This window comes from Talpa europaea (assembly GCF_964194135.1).
Source record: "Talpa europaea genome assembly, chromosome: 2".
Taxonomy (NCBI): Eukaryota; Metazoa; Chordata; class Mammalia; order Eulipotyphla; family Talpidae; genus Talpa; species Talpa europaea.
The window spans coordinates 133,121,110-133,138,831 of record NC_140068.1 but is presented as its reverse complement, the minus strand read 5'-3'; the positions used below and the strand labels follow the sequence as shown (position 1 = coordinate 133,138,831).

At 45.0% G+C, this 17,722-nt stretch overlaps 3 protein-coding genes across 3 annotated transcripts in view; all 3 read right to left on the bottom strand.

Annotated features, from left to right (window-relative positions):
- LOC311167677 (popy Class I histocompatibility antigen, A-1 alpha chain-like) overlaps nucleotides 1-17,722 on the bottom strand; it is a gene marked incomplete at both ends in the record, with an annotated part of 424,513 nt that overhangs the window by 264,773 nt on the left and 142,018 nt on the right. The window lies entirely within an intron of this gene.
- LOC311167678 (HLA class I histocompatibility antigen, alpha chain G-like) overlaps nucleotides 1-17,722 on the bottom strand; it is a gene marked incomplete at both ends in the record, with an annotated part of 246,883 nt that overhangs the window by 213,382 nt on the left and 15,779 nt on the right. The window lies entirely within an intron of this gene.
- On the bottom strand, nucleotides 11,836-17,083 carry LOC311167679 (popy Class I histocompatibility antigen, A-1 alpha chain-like; the record flags this gene model as incomplete). The annotated part of the gene is made up of 6 exons (XM_084228736.1): nucleotides 11,836-11,843; nucleotides 14,818-14,955; nucleotides 15,077-15,352; nucleotides 15,933-16,208; nucleotides 16,434-16,703; nucleotides 17,023-17,083. The coding sequence occupies 6 exons, from the start codon at nucleotides 17,081-17,083 to the stop codon at nucleotides 11,836-11,838; spliced, it is 1,029 nt and encodes a 342-aa protein (XP_084084862.1).

Genomic DNA, 17,722 nt, shown 5'->3' with positions numbered 1-17,722 from the left:
TTGAGGTTAGCATAAGTCTGTTCAAGATATTTAGGGTGAGGAGTTGACCCAGAGGCAGGGATCACTGTTCATCCCTCCCCACATCTCTGGTACCTACAGCACAGGAGGAAGCTTGAGTCCCTGACACTCACTGGAGCTGATTCTTCAGACCTCCTGCCTTGGGTCCTTCCCCCTATTACTCCTTGTCAGGGACAGTTCTCCTGTCACCCGAACAGTACAAAGGGGGCAGCCTGCAGTTTAGCCCTGGTCCCTGCTATAACACTACAATGAAGAAACAGAAGAACAAATCACAAATGCTGGCGTAAACAACAACCAAAACCCTGAGAGAAGCCTCTTTCCAGCAGACAGTGGCATCTGCCTGAAGAGGAGCTCAAGTGAACAGTTGTAACACCACCACTGAACTTAAACAAAAAAATGCATGATGTAAATCAGGAACAGAATAAAGATTGATAAAATATGATACTGTTACAGTTTGAAGCAGGATTAAAAATTTAACAACAAATTAATAAATACAGGGCTTCAATAACAGGCAAACACAGGTAATGAACTAAATGAATGAACTAAAAAAGTATAATATCACAGAAAACACAAATAAAACAACTAGTGAACAAAATTTTAAATGTAAGCAGTGTAAGACTGGGAGAGTGTAGCCCCGGAACCATTGTTGTTGGAATTCAGGGACCTCACGATTCCCCTCGAGTTGAGAGAGGGTGGGCTCAACAAACTAAGGTGAGAAGGATGTCGTGCATGCTAAGCAAGGCTGCTGCAAGCCCCACATAGTGTTTTGGACTGAGTAGACAGGAGAGATTTGCCATCATGGTCAACTGTGGGCACTGGGAGAGTGCAGCCCCTATGCTAGTGTTGGAAGCCCAGGACACCAAGATCCCTTCTAGAACTGAGTAAATACAGAGGGAGGGGATGTTCAGTGCCCATCAACATATCCACAACATCACTACCCTTGTGGAGTCTGCTGTACCAGTGCTGGACTCGGTCTGGCCACAAGTTCCCAAATCCTAGAAGGAGCACTCAAAAACGACACCTACAGGAATCAGTGGCACAGTGTCCCCATGCATAGAACAAATTAGAAAACAAACAACAGGGAGAAGGGAAAATACAAATAACCAAGCAAGCCCTCCAGGGAAAGATACAGCACAGCAAGAAAATCAGCCACCATAACTCAACAACAATGACATGGAAGAACTTGCCTGGTTGCCAGATAGAGAATTTAAAATTGCCATGATTTAAAAACATAAAAAAGATGAAAAGGAAAAGAATGATATGAGAAATATATTAAATGAATTGAAGAATGAAATTGAGGCCTTCAAGAGGGAAATGAAGGAAGCTCAAGAGATTAAAAAATTAGTGGAGGAGCTAAAGAACTCTGAGAAAAGCAACAAAAACAGAATTGATGAAATGGAAGAACAGATCAGTACTCTTGAGGATACAGAACTAAAAAAGAACCAAAAAAGAAAAGGAAAGAGAAGTACAAAGGAAAAAGAAAGAAGAAACATTTCAAGAACTATCTGACACCATGAGGAAAGGAAATATAAGTGCTATAGATATCCCAGGAGGTGAAGAGAGAGACCAAGGCACCGGAAACTGTTCAAGGAGATAATCGAATAGAACATCTCTAGGATGAAGAAGGAGATGAAAATAGACATACAAGAAGCAAGAACACAAAATTACTACAATGAAACAAAAACTACAGCAAGGCACATAATAGAAAGCTGGCAAGAGTGCAAGACAAGGAAAAAAATAATGAAGCTGACAAGGGGGAAGAAACAGATAACATATAAAGGAAAACCAATCAGGCTGACATCAGAAATCTCTGAAGAAACACAACAGCTAAGAGGAGATTATAGTGACACATTCAACAAACTCCAAGTCAGCAAATACCATCCAAGAATACTTTACCACGTAAAGCTCTCCTTCCTCTATGAAGAAAAAAATAAGGGCCTTCTCAAACAGTATCTCCAGAAATTCATTACCACTAAACCCCCACTACAAAAAATACTACAAGAAGTCCTAAAGCCAAAATCAACAGAGGAATGAAGAAGATGAACCTGATAAGTCAAGGAATACAATCACAAAAACACAAACACAATGGCAAATACAGATGCAGTCATATCTTTATTAACTGTAAATGTAAATGGACAAAACTCTTCAATGAAAAGACACAGAGTAGCAGGCTAAATTAAAAAACAAAATAGAACCTTCTTCTGTCTCAAGGAAACACATTTATCAGTGAACAAAAGATTGAAATTGAAATGCTAAATAAGAAAATAACAGAATTGGAGAAAGCCATGGAAAGGATGATTCTAAGAAAAGTGAGCCAGAAGGATAAAGGGAAATACAGGTTGTGTCACTTGTATGTGGAATCTAGAGACACTAAAGAAAGGATCAGACAAAGTCAAGTAGTAAGTCCTGACCCTAGAAATCAGACCTTAGACCTGACACACAGGAGCAGAAGGGGAAGGAAAGGGGGAGAGTAGGGAATGGGGGGGGCTGGTGGAGGAGGCTGTGTGAGCTCTGGTGGTAGAAAAACTGTATGACCCCAACTGAGGGGAGAAATTCTATATTGTGAAACAATAAACAGGAATGATTAACTAACTAAACAAACAAAAAAATGGCTGTAGAATATGATGCAGCAAACCACATGATCTTGAAGGAAATGCCAAGATTGAATCCTAATTCTGCTCCCTCTTGTGTAGCCTTGAAATGAATGTTACAAATTTTCCAGGCTTAGTTTTAAATAAGGGGCAATAAGTCCTTGAGGACACAGCTATGGGAGTGGAAAATGCACCCCCTCCCACCTGAGGGAAAGAAAGGTCAGTCATCTGGTGACCCCTACTCACCCCTTCTCAGGGCCAGAGGTGCTCAAGCCTGGAAGACCCTCGTGCTGTCATCTAGGACGGGCCTTTGATAATGCAGGTATTTATGTTCACAAATAATTTTTAACAATACAGTCATATTCAAAAAGAGATTCTAGTGTTACCAGCAGTATTGATTTGAGAATGCAGGAGTTTATCTTTCTAGGATAGTGCCTGTTAATCGATAATAGAACAAGCCACCAAGCCTTTCAAATTTAAGTATTCAGAATAATAGTCATACTTTGCCAATCACATAGACCTAGAATCTTTTTTTTTAATTTTATTTTTATATTCCCCATACAATTGCAACCCCCTTATTTTGACACCAATACCTCCTTTCCCCGCCCCCCCCCCATATTGTGTCTCTGGTTCATGGTTATTTTTGATTTTAATTTTTTTCTTTCTTATAGCTATTCTTTTTCCTGGTCCCTTATTTAGGTTTTCTAGATTCCTGTTATGAGTGAGACCATCCGGTATTTTTCTTTTTCTTTCTGACTTATTTCGCTGAGCATGATCCCTTCTAGCTCCATCCATCTTGCTGCAAATTGCATGTTTTTATCTTTTTTGATTGCTGAGTAATATTCCAATGTGTATATGTACCACATCGTCTTGATCCAGTCATCTATTTTTGGGCATTTGGGCTGTTTCCAAAGCTTAGCTATTGTAAATAGCGCTGCTATAAACATAGGGGTGCAGGTGCTCTTTAGAATTAATGTTTCTGTGTCCTTTGGGTAAATGCCTAGGAGTGGAATTGCTGGATCCTATGGAATCTCTATCTTTAGTAGGTTGAGGAATCTTCACACAGCTCTCCATAGTGGTTGGACCAGTTTGGACTCCCACCAGCAGTGCAGGAGAGTTCCTTTTTCTCTACATCCTCACCAACATTTGTTGTTGCTAGTTTTTTTAATATGTGCCATTCTCACTGGTGTGAGATGGTATCTCATTGTAGTTTTGATTTGCATTTCCCTGATGGCAAGTGATGTTGAACATTTTTTCATATGTTTGTTGGCCATTGTATTTCCTCTTTGGAGAAGTTTCTTTTTAGCTCTTCTGCCCATTTTTTGACAGGATTATTTTCTTTGTTTTTGTTGAGTCTCATCAGCTCTTTGTAGATTTTTGCAATCAGTCCTTTATCATTAGTGTTGTGTGCAAAAATTTTCTCCCAGTCAGTGGGGTTTCTCTTTGTTTTGGTTATTGCCTCTTTTGCTGTGCAGAAGCTCTTTAATTTGATGTAGTCCCAGCTGTTTATCTTTGCCTTCACTGTCACTGCTTTGGGTGATGTATCTGTAAAGATGTCTTTGAGGTGCATGTCATGTAGTGTTTCGCCTATATTTCCTTCTATATATTTTATGGTTTCAGGTCTTATGTCTAGTTTTTTAATCCATTTTGAGTTGGTTTTTGTGCATGGTGTGAGGCAGTAGTCAAGCTTCATTCTTTTGCATGTAGTGACCCAGTTTTCCCAGCACCATTTATTGAACAAACTTTCTTTGCTCCAGTGCATATTCTTTGCTCCTTTGTCAAAGATTAGTTGACCATAAATCTGTGGTTTTATTTCCAGGTTTTCTATTCAGTTCCATTGGTCCATGTGTCTGTTCTGGTTCCAATACCATGCAGTTTTGATTATTATAGCTGTGTAGTATAGTTTGAAATCTGGGAGAGTGATGCCTCCATTCCCTTCTTTTTCTTTCAGGAGGGTTTTGGCTATTCAGGGTTTTTGGTGATTCCATATGAAATTCATCAATATTTTTTTCTGTTTCTTTGAAGAATGACATTGAAATTTTAATTGGAATAGCATTGAATGTGTAGATTGCTTTTGGTAGGATGGCCATTTGATAATGTTAATTCTTCCGATCCATGAGCAGGGGATGTCTTTCCATTTCTTTGTGTCTATTTCTATTTCTTTTAACAGTGTTTTATAGTTTTCTTTGTATAGGTCCTTTACTTCTTTTGTTAGGTTTATTCCCAGGTATTTGATTTTTTTTGGTTTTTCAATAGTAAAAGGAATGGTTTTCTTGATTTCTTCTTCTTCAGATTTATTGTTTGTGTATAGGAAAGCTACTGACTTTTGCGTGTTGATTTTGTATCCTGCTATTTACTAAACTGATTAGTTTAATTAGCTTTTCTGTGGAGTTTTTGGGGTTCTCTATGTATAGTATCATATCATCTACAAATAGTGATAGTTTGACTTCTTCTTTGCCTATTTGGATTCCTTGTATGTCTTTCTCTTGTCTTATTGCTCTGGCTAGGACTTCTAGTATTATGTTGAAAAGCAATGGTGAGAGTGGACATCCTTGTCTTGTTCCAGATCTTAATGGGAATGCTTTCAGCTTTTCACCATTGAGAATGATATCGGCTGTCGGCTTGTCATAGATGGCCTTTATGATGTTGAGGTATGTTCCTTGTATCCTGAGAATTTCAAGGGCCTTTATCATAAATGGGTGTTGAACTTTGTCGAAAGCTTTCTCAGCATCTATTGATACTATCATATGGTTTTTACATTTCTTTTTATTGATGTTTTGGATTACACTGATTGATTTTTGTATGTTGAACCATCATTGTGTCCCTGGAATAAACACTACATGGTCGTGGTGAATTAGCTAATGGATGCATTGTTGGATTCAATTGGCAAGGATTTTATTGAGGATTTTTGCAGCAGTGTTCATTAGGGAGGTTGGCCTGTAATTTTCTTTTTTTGTGCCGTGTTTATTGGGTTTTGGTATTAGTGTAATGTTGGCTTCGTAGAACGTATTTGGTAGTATTCCTTCTTTTTCAATTTTTTGAAAGAGTGTGTAGGATAGGCACTAATTCATCTCTGAATGTTTAGCAGAATTCATTTGTGAAGCTATCTGGGCCTGGGCTTTTGCTTTTGGGGAGTGCTTTGATTACTGCTTCAATTTTGCTGCTTGTTATTGGTCTGTTTAGTTGTTCTATTTCTTCTTTGTCCAGCTTTTGATGATTATATCATTCTAGGAATTTGTCCATCTCTTCTAAGTTGTTGAATTTGTTTGCATAAAAGTGTTCATTGTAATCTCCGATTATTCTTTTGATTTCTACTGTATCTGTTATGATTTCTCCTCTTTCATTTATAATCCTATTTATATATATTTTCTCCCATTTTTTCTTTGTGAGCCTTGCTAGAGGTTTGTCTATTTTGTTTATTTTTTCAAGGAACCAACTTTTGGTTTCATTGATCTTTGGGATTGCTTTTTAATTTCTAATTCATTTATTTCTGCTTTGATTTTTATTATTTCCTTTCTTCTACTGGCTTTAGTTTTTTTTTGTTGTTGTTGTTGTTGTTCTTTTTCTAGTTCTTTGAGATGTGAGATTAGGTTGTTTCCTTGAGTTTTTTCTTGTTTGTTGATGTGAGCCTGTATTGTTGTATATTTTCCTCTTATTACTGCTTTTGCTGCATCCCATACATTCTGGAAAGTGGTGTCTTCCTCGTCATTCAACTCAAAGTATTTTTTAATTTCTTCTTTGATCTCCTCATTACTCCAGTGGTCTTCCAGTAATATGGATTTCAATCATCCATGAAGTGGGAAGGTTCCTTGTTTCCTTTTCATGATTTATTTCTAGCTTGATGCCTTTATGATCACAGAAGATAGTTGGAATGATTTTGATTTTCATGTATCTGTTGATGTTTGTCTTGTGGCCCAGTATGTGATCAATTCTGGAGAATGATCCATGCGCACTTGAGAAAAATACGTACTCGGATTTTTTTGGGTGCAGTGTCCTATAGATGTCTGTTAAGTCCATGAGTTCTATGTCTTTATTTAGGGCTCTAGTGTCTTTGTTTATTTTTTCTCTCGTTGATCTGTTCATTGATGAGAGTGGGGTGTTGAATGTATTTGCCACTATATATGTATTTTCTTTAATATCTGTTTTCAGAACTGATAATAATTGTCTAATATATTTTCTTGCTCCTGCATTTGGTGAGTATATGTTGATGAGTGTTAGATCTTCCTGATTATTGTGCCCTTGATCATGATGTAGTGTCCATCTATGTCTCATTTTACTTTTTTTAATTTGAAGTCTATTTCATCTGATATAAGTATGGCTGTTCCTGCCTTCTTTTTTGGTCCATTTTCTTGTAGGATTGCTTTTCAACCTTTTACTTTCAGTCTGTGTTTATCTTTTGTGGTTATATGTGTTTCCTGGAGATAGCAGAAGGTTGGATTTTGTTTTTCATTCCAGCGTGCTACTCTGTGTCTTTTTTGTTGATGAGTTTAATCCATTTACATTTAGAGTTAATACTGATATGTTGGCATCTGTGTTTGCCTTTTTGTTTGTCTTTTTTTTGTGATTTTATTTCTTGCTTTATTCTGTTCTTCTTGTTCAGTCCTCTGTTGGTTTTGGCTTTAGGACTTCTTGTAGAATTTTTTGGAGTGGGGGTTTAGTTATAATGAATTTCTGGAGTTTCTGTTTGTCTGGGAAGGTCCATATTTTTTCTTTGTAGAGGAAGGAGAGCTTGCAGTTTAAAGTATTCTCGGTTGGCATTTGCTGTGTTGAAGTTTGCTGAATATGTTACTCCATTCTCTTCTTGCCCATAATGTTTCTCCCGAGAAGTCAGAAGTTAACCTGATTGGTTTTCCCTCATAAGTTATCTGTTTCTTAAGCCAAAAAGAAAAAGAAAAATACCGGATGGTCTCACTCATAGCAGGAATCTAGAAAACTTAAATAAGGGACCAGGAAAATGAATAACTATAAGAAAGTGAAAATCAAAATCAACAAAAAACTATGAACCAGAGACACTTTTAGGGGGGCGGGGGCGGGAGGGGAGGGATTGGGGTCAGAATGGGGGGGCTGCAATTGTATGGGGAATATAACAATAAAATTTATAAAAAAAATAAATTTAAAAAAAAAAAAGTTATCTGTTTCTTCCCCCTTGCCAGTTTCATTATTTTTTACTTGTCTTGGGTTCTTGCAAGCTTTTCTATCAGGTGTCTTGCCATAGTTTTCTTTTCATTATGGTAATTGGGGATTCTGCTCGCTTCTTGTATGTCTATATTCATCTCATTTTTCATGCTTGGGAAGTTTTCTTCAATTATCTCCTTGAATAATTTCTCAGTTCCTTTGACTCTCTCCTCATCTTCTGGAATGCCTATAACTCTTACATTTCCTCTCTTCATGGAGTCCGATAATTTTCTAAGAGTCTCCTTATACTGCTTCATTTGCACTTCTCTCTCCTTTTCTCTTTTGGCTCTTTTTATTTCTGTATCTTTGATAGTACTGGTCCGTTCTTCCATTTCATCGATTCTGTTTTTATTGCTTTTCCCAGAGTTCTTGATCTCCTCTAGTAATCTTTTTTATCTCCTGCGTTTCTTTTCTTTCCTTTCTTAAGGTCTCAATTTCATTCTTCTGTTCAGTGATTATTTGTCTCAAATCATTTTTTTTTCCTTTTTGTTTTCTTTCTGCTTTTTAATCATGATGATTATTAATTCTTTATCTGATAGGCCGAGCATTTCTTCCATGTCATTGTTGAGCTCTGGTGACTGTATTTCTTTTTGTGGTGTGTCCTCCTCCTGGCTTGCTTGGTTATTAATATTTTTTCTTCTCCCTGTTGTTTGCTTTATAATTAGTTCTATGCAATGGGACATTGTGCCACTGGTGTTGGCAGGCATCTCTTTGGAGTGCTCCTTTAGGGGTGTCGGAAACTGTTTACCAGACTGAGACCAGCACTGGTAGGCCAAAACTCCACCAGGGTGTTGATGCTGTGTCGCTGGGCTCTGTCCCTTACAGTTCCCTCCCTCTGTATTTACTCAGTTTCAACAGGGAATCAGCTAGTTGGTGATTTAGTTCTGGTTACAAGGTGGTGCCAGAGACCTGTACTTGCTGATCTCTGCTTTTTCCCAATGGTTCTCTGAGTAGCAGAGTGGGGGCAGAGGGGAGCAACCCAACAAGGGGCTCTTATTCAAGCCGGGTGCAGTGCCTGCCTGTGTTCACCCACTGTTGTGTACACAGCTGTATGGATCCGACGCCCTGAAGTCTGCACTCTAGGTCTCAGTTCCAGGGCTATCAGATCCAAAATGCTGGCTGTCACCCTGTGCAGTGCCTGCTGCTATGGTGCGTCCCATGCCCCGGATCCTGTGCCTAGCTCTCAGTTCCAGGATGGGGTCTTGCTCCACACCTTATTCCCCCCCTTGCCCCCATTTGCGTGGCCCACCCTCTTTCAGTGCCTGAGGGTGTTTTTGGGATCCCTGGTTTCCAACTATCGGGTGTTGGTGATTTTTTTCTGGTCGCTAGGTGGCGCCAGAGATCTTTCCTAGTGTCCTTCGGGAACTTTTTTTTTTTTTTTTAACCCAGTGGGTCCAGGGGAAGAGAGTGGGAGTGCTGTGGAATGCCCCAATGGCGTGGGGGTGCTGTGTCTGCCCTGTGCCCCACCATGCCCCGAATTTCATGCCCTGGGTCTCAGTTCCAAAGCCCTCAGGTCCAGGACATTGGCTGTAGCCCGGTTAGTGTCCGCAGAAACGGCGCATTTTGCACCCCGCTCCGGTGTCTGGGCACCTGGTTTCTGATTGCTCAGTGAGGGACATTCACCTCAATGAGGGTTCCCGCGTGTCTCCCCGCAAGCCTACAAGTATGCTTTTCAAGGGTTGCTTTTCCTCACAAGCTTACCAGCTGGCCTGGGGCTATTTGTAGGTCTCCTGGGAGTCTTTGTTTTTCTCTAATTGCACCTGGAGCCTTTCATTCCCTCACCTCTGCCTGCACGGTTTTCCACAGCTCCAGGTCACAGGGTGCAGTGACGGAAATAGTTCCTTTCCGCTCACAGTCCCACTTGATGCGTAGTTTGCTCTTGTTGGTTGTTTTAGGTTTTTTTGTTTTGTTTGGGTGAGGGAGGGTAGCAGGGTTCTGAGCTTTCCCCCTTCTAGTCCTCTTTTATGGCAACTTTCTTCTTCAGGCAGTTTGCCAGAGTCACCGGTTTATCTTCGTGTCCCAGTTCTCTCAGGGACCTGCCACTTTTCCTCCCTATTAACTTTATTTTTTATGGGAGGTCTTACTGGCAGCATTTCCTCGCCGCCATGTTGATCTGCCTTCTAGACCTAGAATCTTTGAGGCGACTCCATACTGTTTTCCATAGGGCTGGACCAGTTCCCACAATAGTGTGTGAAGGTTCCTTTCCCCCCACACTCTTGCCAATACTGGTTGTCTCTGGTCTTTTTAATATGAGCCACCTCACAGGTGCGAGGTGGTGTCTCACTGCGGTTCTGATCTGCATCCCCTGATGACGTGTGATGGGAGCATTTTCCATGTGCCCGTGGCCATCTCCATCTTCTTTGGAGAAGTGTCCAAATACCTCCTCTCCCCATTTTTTGATTGGGCTGTATTCTGGGTGTTGAGTTATTACATATCACTCATCTATCTTGGGTGTATGATATGCAAATTATTTCTCCCACCCCATAGAGTGTCTTTACATTTAATGACAGTTTCCTTCCCTGGGCGGAACTTGCAGTTTGATGTGGCTCCATTGGTCTCTCTTTGCGTCTGCTTCCTTGGAGCACAGGAGAAATCCAGGGTGGTGAGTCTACTGTATAGGACACTATATGGTGTCCACATCATTGTACATTTGTCTAAAACCCACAGCATGGACACCGCCAAGAGTGACCCCAACGGGCCATGAGAGATGATGATGAGCAGGTTCATCATGTGGCAGATAGGCCGCTCTGGGCTTAGCATGTGATGCAGTTGAAGGGATTTTAGTAGGATTTAATTTTGAAAGTATTATTTCATGAGCACAGAAGAAAATTTTATACTCAAGAATTTACAAGCTAAATGAATAACATCCATAGTCCTCCAGTGAGCCAGGTCATCTGCTCAAAACCAGTTAGCATTTTATCATTTCTCTTTCCAGAAAAATATATCTATGCCTTTATCTAGTCACTAGTGTATACTATTGCATAAGTACAAGAGTGTAAGACACAGAGTGGGAGAAATGATTGCAAATCATATCATGTATCTGATAAAGGACTTGTATCTTGAATTTGTATTATAAATGAAATCTTACAATTCAACAATAAGAAAAGAAATGATCCAGTGCAAACAATGGACAAAAGAATTCACCAATGAGGGCTACAGATGCCAAATAACTGTGATGCTCAATATCACAGGTTATTAGGGAAAGACAGACTAAAAACAGTGATACCACTACATGCTTATTAGAAGGCAAAAGTCCCCCTAAAATGGGCAACATCAAGTGCTGACTGCAGCACAGGACCCATCATCACTGCTGGCAGGATAGGATGACCCAGTCACCACGGAGGATCTGACATTTCCTTTAAAGCCAAACATAGACCGACCATACAATCCAGTGAGCACTGTCCCAGCTATTTACCCAACTAATCTGAAAACTTATATTTGCAAAACAACAAAGAAAACCAAACCCAAAAACCCTGCATGCAAGTAAATGTTTATACCAGAACCCCTACTAAGTGTGAGCTGCTCATAGTGACTTCCTTCCAAAGACAAAAATAACTAAAGAAAATAAAATAAAAGTGGATATTTATGCACTTGTGTTGATGGAGAACAACCTCAAATGGAGGCCATTGTTCCTGAGCAGCTCTGCTCACAGGTGTCATCAGCAGAGGAAAGATCTGTCAGCCAGAGGCACTAAGGAATTGTGGTTGGAACTTCATGTGGTGTCCTGGGTGGGATGTTGGAGCATGAAAACAGCATTAGGAAAATTAATGAAATCCAAATACAGTGCAGAGTTTAGTGAAAACGCATCAATATTGCTTCCTTAGCTGCTCAAATGCACTGTGGTCATGTGAGATGTTAACAATTTGGAAATGATGTGGGTTATAAAGGAACTCTACTACCTTTGCCACCTTTCTATAAATATAACAGCATTTTTTAAACTATTGTTTGAAATTAAATTTTAGATTAAAATTTTTTTTAAAAATAGCCCTCAACAAAGTCATAGGTTGTAGAAGGAAAATGATGAACTTCCCAGTTTTCCTAGGTATTGCTTTCAAGGACCTGGAGAGAGGAGTTCTGGGGAGAAAAGCTGGAAACCTCATACCCAGGGCAGGCTCCGGAGTCTCCTCTCCTCTGAGCCCTGCTGCTCTGACTCCTCACAGAGCATCTCACCACCAGGACGCCGCCCTCCAGGACCCCCAACTCTGCCCACCTCAGCCCCCGCCCCTTCCTAGTGGCGCCACCAGAATCCGGAGCAGCGCGGCAGCGCCCCCGTGTGGCCACAGGGCTGAGCACAGGCGACCAGAGCCGCCCTTTCTCCTGCTCAGCCAGGCCCTCCCCAGGATCCCTGGGCCCCCAGAGGCAGGACAGGTCCATTGTCACGTTAGGAGTCCTCCAATTGACACCTTGCCGAGTAACTATTGGTACAGGCCTCAGGGAAGAGCCAGGTGTCTAGGTCATAACAGTTGCTCCCCCAATTCTGAGTCCCCAAATTATAGTTTCCCTCAATCTCTTTGGTTGGGAACTTGGACTCCAGAGTCCCTGTTATTTGCTCCTGCTTCCAGGGACAAAAGTGCCTCTTCCTGAGCATCAGCCCCAAATTCTCCATCCCTAGGGGGAGGGGAGGGGCCAAGGAACAGACTCTCAGGCTCTGTTCTAGACCTTCTAAGTCTTCATGAGAGTCCAGGTGACTCCTGTGCTCACTGAAGTGGGGCTCCCTGGGCTCTGTGTCTTCTCCATGTGGGGTCAGACTATGCAGTCTGCTCTGGGGGGTGTCTGCTCAGATTGCTTATCACTTTGAAATCTGGGGTTCAATTCTGCTCCTTTCTCTTGCTTGGTCATCACTCTGGGTGACCCTTACATGCTCCAGACTTTAAATATCATTTATATCACATCACCTCCAGATCTGTTTCTCACCTCAGACATTTCACCTGTGCCCCAGACTTGTCTGTGCAATTGCCATCATCACTTTCAATTCTAATAGATCTGATTCAAGTTTCCTAAAGTGAATGCCTAGGATGCCCACATATGGGTCTTCTGGGGCCTTCCCCAAGTCACTGAGGCTCCACCTCTCTGTCTGCACAGCCTGAAACACTGACTGTGTTTCATCCTTGACCCTTTCTCACAGCCCAGCAGTAGGAAACGCTGTAAATTCTATGTCTACATATGCAGTCCTGGGAACTGCACTGGTTTCCTCCATTTTTCTTCCCACTTCTCACCCTTTGATGCTGCACAGCAGCCAGACTGGGGCTACCAGAGAGAAGTCCCACAGGTGTCTATCTGTTCAGAAGGTCTTGTCATCAAACATCTTCCCAACATCCTCAGGCCTGAATGACCTGGGTGCACACAGATCCCATCTCATTGGTCTCTGCTCAGCCCTTGGCCTCCCTGCTCATGTCAGTCACACAGTCACATTCCTGCTCCAGCATCTGCCCTGGAGATTGTCCTGAATGGACTGAACTTCCCTGCACATCACATCCTTGTGGGCAACGTGTCCATCAAACTTCTTCTCAAAGGTCACTTCAGTGAGACCCACACTGATCACGCTGGGAAGAAAACCATCCTGTCCCCACACACTGACTCTAGTCACCTTCCCACAGCCCTTACCCACTTCTAACCAGACATGCATGGTTTACTGTCTGATCTACTGTCACACAGTCCCCAGTCTTCCCTCCCCACTAGGACACACTCTCCACAGGCCGCAAGTTATGCATGTTTTTAGTTCATTGAGGTTTCCTAGTTGCATAAACAGTCAGTCACACATCTGGTGCAACAATTATCAGTTGTGTTATCAGTATAGAGCACCTCCCTATTCTAGAGACAGTGTCTTTAGTAATGTGGTACATTACACAGGTGTTCTTCTTTTGAAAAGGGGTTCCTAGGTCCTTTTTTAAGGTTTATTTATTTCTTCATAGAAGAACTGGGGTGTAGGACAGCAGCACGGGGGTGGGGTTGATGAGAGGACTCACCAGAGACACAGTGGGGAGCAGAACAGGCAGACTGACTGAAATACACTGCTGAGGGGAGCAGTGGCAAACAGGAAAGATCTGATGGACATATGTGGGTAGTACCCCGGTTGGGGATTGAACTTGGGGTGTAGAGGTGATAGCACTGAGACTTAACCCCTGGGCCACCAGGGAGGCCCAGGTTTCTAGGCATTGGGTCCTGTTTTTCAGCCAACTATGAAGGTAACTGACTCCATCAACACAGGGATCTCAATTAGCGCCAGCACTGGGTTTACTACACTGAAGCATCATATGAGACCAGAGAAGAGTCAGGATATGATGGTCTAAAGGATTCCCAAAGTAGGACCACAGGGGAGAAGTTTCCAGAGCTGCAATGGGGTTACTACACTGAAGCATCTTATGAGACCAGAGAAGAGTCAGGACACAATGTTCTAAAGGAATCCCAGGGGCCTCCCCGGTGGCGCAGCGGTTGAGTGCTGTGTTGTGAAGCTGCCCGCAGCCTCTGCAGCGCCGGTTTGATCCCCGGCTGCTCCCCGGCCACTGGAGGAGGGTCCCACATAGCGCGCAGAACTCTCCTGCCCAGACCCGCTGCTCCCCTCAGCAGTGTACTTTGGTCCTTCTGCCTGCTCTGCTCCCCGCTCTGGCTCTAGTGAATTCTTTCACTCTCCTGTGCTTCTGACTGTACCCAGTGCTTGTATATATAAATAAATACATAAATCTTTAAAAAAAAAATGAAGGAATCCCAAAGTCTGGACCACTGGGGAGAAATTTCCAGAGCTGTGACTGGAAACTTAGGGCAAGACCAGGAAATATGAAGAAAGGAGATGACAGGGGACTAGACCAACAACCTCCTGGGTCTGCCTTCAGCAGGGACCATTCCCTGTGCCAGAATTTTCAAGGTGAACAACTTGTGATTCATTTTCAAAAATGCTTTACAAAGAGTGTTAGCAATCAGCTCCAGACTGGGCAATACAAGTGTGTGGGTGGTGTTTCCCATTACCAGGCAGGGCATGTGCTACCTCTGGCCTGAAAGCCCCCAGTGGACACGATCCCCCCACTCCCTTCCCTACCTGAGTGTTTCTTCCTCCACATCACAGCTGCAGCCACCGCAGCTCCAGTGAGCACAGCTCCAAGGAGAACCAGGCCAGCAATGACGCCCGTAGTGGGGTCGGTGGAGTCAGTAGGGACAGTGGGCTGAGAAGAGGGCACTGGAAGGGAAGGGGAGGAAAGGTGAGACCCTGAGCCCCAGGCCCCCATCTGATGCTCTGAAGGTCTCCAGAAGGGCTCCTGATGCCCCTGAGAAGCACTGTACCCACGTTCCCTCCTTACCCCAAGTCAGGACTTTGGGCTCCAGCAGCCCCTCATGCTGCACATGGCACTTGTATCTCTGCTCCTCTCCAGAAGGCACCACCACAGCCGCCCATTTCTGGAAGGTTCTGTCCCCTCCAGGCCTGGTGTCCACCAGCTCCGTGTCCTGGGTCAGGCCCATCCCATCTCGCTGCCAGGTCAGGGTGATGTCCACAGGGTAGAAGCCCAGGGCCCAGCACCTCAGGGTGACCTTCTGGTCAGAGGTGGGGTGGTGTGTCACATGTGTCTTTGGGGCCTCTGAGGAGAAGAGTGAGAACTGTCACACTTTGGGTATTTCTCTCATGGACCCTGAAAAACCATCCTGTGACCATCCTCAAAATGGACAGGCACTGGGTTTGGAACGAGGAAGCACAACATCTAGAAACCAGCCTGGTCTGGGGAGTCTGGGATAATATCTTATTCCCTAGAAAGTTCTAGAATTAGGGCGACAGCTCTGGATAGGAGGACACAATTCTCTAAGCAGGAGAGCACATAATTTTGCTCCTGACCTGGGGTCTCAGAAAAGCAGAGTGAGATCAGAAAAATGTCCTCAGACCAATCACAAGACCCTGAGGGAAAAACTCAGGGTTCCCAAGAGGGCTGCCTGGTCACAAGGATCCCATGAAGGGTGCCTGATTCCAGGGCTGGTCTCCCCTCAGGCTCAGGAGACACTGGATTCCTTAACTGTTCTGAGGAAAAGTGGGGTCCCCTGGGGAGTCAGGAAACCCAGGGGGCTCCTCCTCCCCTGACCAGAGAGGGGGCGCTGCTGTGACCCTGACTCCACCCTCCCCGCGGTGCCAGCCTGAGAGGGGTTGGGAGACCTCGCGGCCCCTCTTACCTGAGCGCTGCAGCGTCTCCTTCCCGTGCTCCAGGTATCTGCGCAGCGACTCCACGCACAGGCCCTCCAGGTAGTTCCTGACGTGCTCCGCCGCTCCGCTGGCCTCCCACTTGCGCCGGGAGATCTGAGCGGCCGTGTCCGCCGCGGTCCAGGAGCGCAGGTCCGGGTTCAGGGCCAGGTAATCGGCGCCGTCGTAGGCGAACTGACTGTACCCGCGGAGGAGGCGCCCGTCGGGCCCCACGTCGCAGCCAGACATCCTCTGGAGGGTGTGAGAGCCTGTCCCCGCCCGTCACCCCGCGTCACCCCGCGGTCACCCCGCCCGCCCCCGCCGGTAATAAACCGAAACTGACGCGGGAACCCCGCGGGGAACGTCCCGGGGCTCGTCCCGGGTCGAGGGTCCGGCGGGTCCCCCTGCCTCGGGGGACGCTCGGGCCCGGGGTCTGGGGTCTCCGCCCGCCCGCGGGGGTGGGGTCGTGAGCGCCCGGAGCCCGCCCCGCTCACCGGCCGCGCTCTGGTTGTAGTAGCCGCGCAGGGTGAGCAGGTTCAGGCGGAAAGTATGTGCGTTGCCCTTCTCAGCCCGCATCTCCCCCTCCCAGTACTCCGGCCCCTCCCGCCCCGCCCAGGGCGCCCGCGGCTCCATCCTCGGACCCGCCGCGTCGCTGTCGAACCGCGCGAACTGCGTGTCGTCCACGGAGCCCACGGCCATGAAGCGGGGCTCCCCGAGGCCGGGCCTGGACATCGCGGTGGAGAAATACCTCAGGGAGTGGGAGCCTGGGGGCGGGAGGGGAGACCCGGGCTGACCCTCCTCCCCGTGAGAGTCCCCCTGGGGAGACGGGGCGGGAGGGGAGGGGGGCGAGGGGGCTCCTGAGATTGAAATGGGGCAGCAGATGAGAAGGCTGGAGCCTCAGAGGGGCAAGAGGAGGCTGGGAGGGACAGAAAGGGGTGAGGACAGGGTGGGGTTAAGGGGGACAACAGGGTCAGCAGTGGCAGAGAGGAGACTTTACTGGGGTCCTGCGCTCCCTCCCCCTCCTGCCTGAGTTCCTCTAGTCCCCCCTCTTCAGTGGCCTGTCCCTCCTGAGCCTGCACTCACCTGCCCAGGTCTCTGTCAGGGCCAGGGCCCCTGAGAGCAGCAGGAGGGTTGGGGGCCTCATGACATGAACACTTGAGGTCTGGGGAGAATCTGAGTCCAGACTGGTGGCAGCTGTGATGCTCATTGGCTGCGCTGGAGACCTCCAGGCATGGGGGAGGGAGACCTGGGGTGAGTCACCAGTATCCAGGAAGGAGGACCCTAAGCTGGTTGTGAAAGAAGTGAAACTGGGGAGATGAGGGAATTCCCAACAGTCACCTTCCCTGGCCCAGACACAGCCCTGGGTGCTGAGACCCTGAGAACCACACCTGGCACCTGGGACTTTGCTGCTCCCTCCTGTCCTGCTCCAAGGCCTTTGTCACACTGTCGCCTCCTGGAGTCCAGGCCAGGGACTGGGGCAGCGATTTTCAAGAGTTTTTGTTTCAGGATCTCTGCACACCTTTATAAATTAGCGAGGACCCAGTATAATTTTAGGAGGCTCTAGATCTCAGTATTTACTACATGAGGAATAAAAACAATTTAAAGATATTTTAATTAATATAGAATATTACTAATAACCCAATATGTGTTCTAAGTGTTTTAATGAAATACAGATATTTAATGAAAATAATCAGGATCATGTGTGGATCTTTTACAGCTTACATTTTTGCAATTATTTTTCTTCTCTGTCTCACTAGAAGAACCTTGGATTGTCATATTTTCT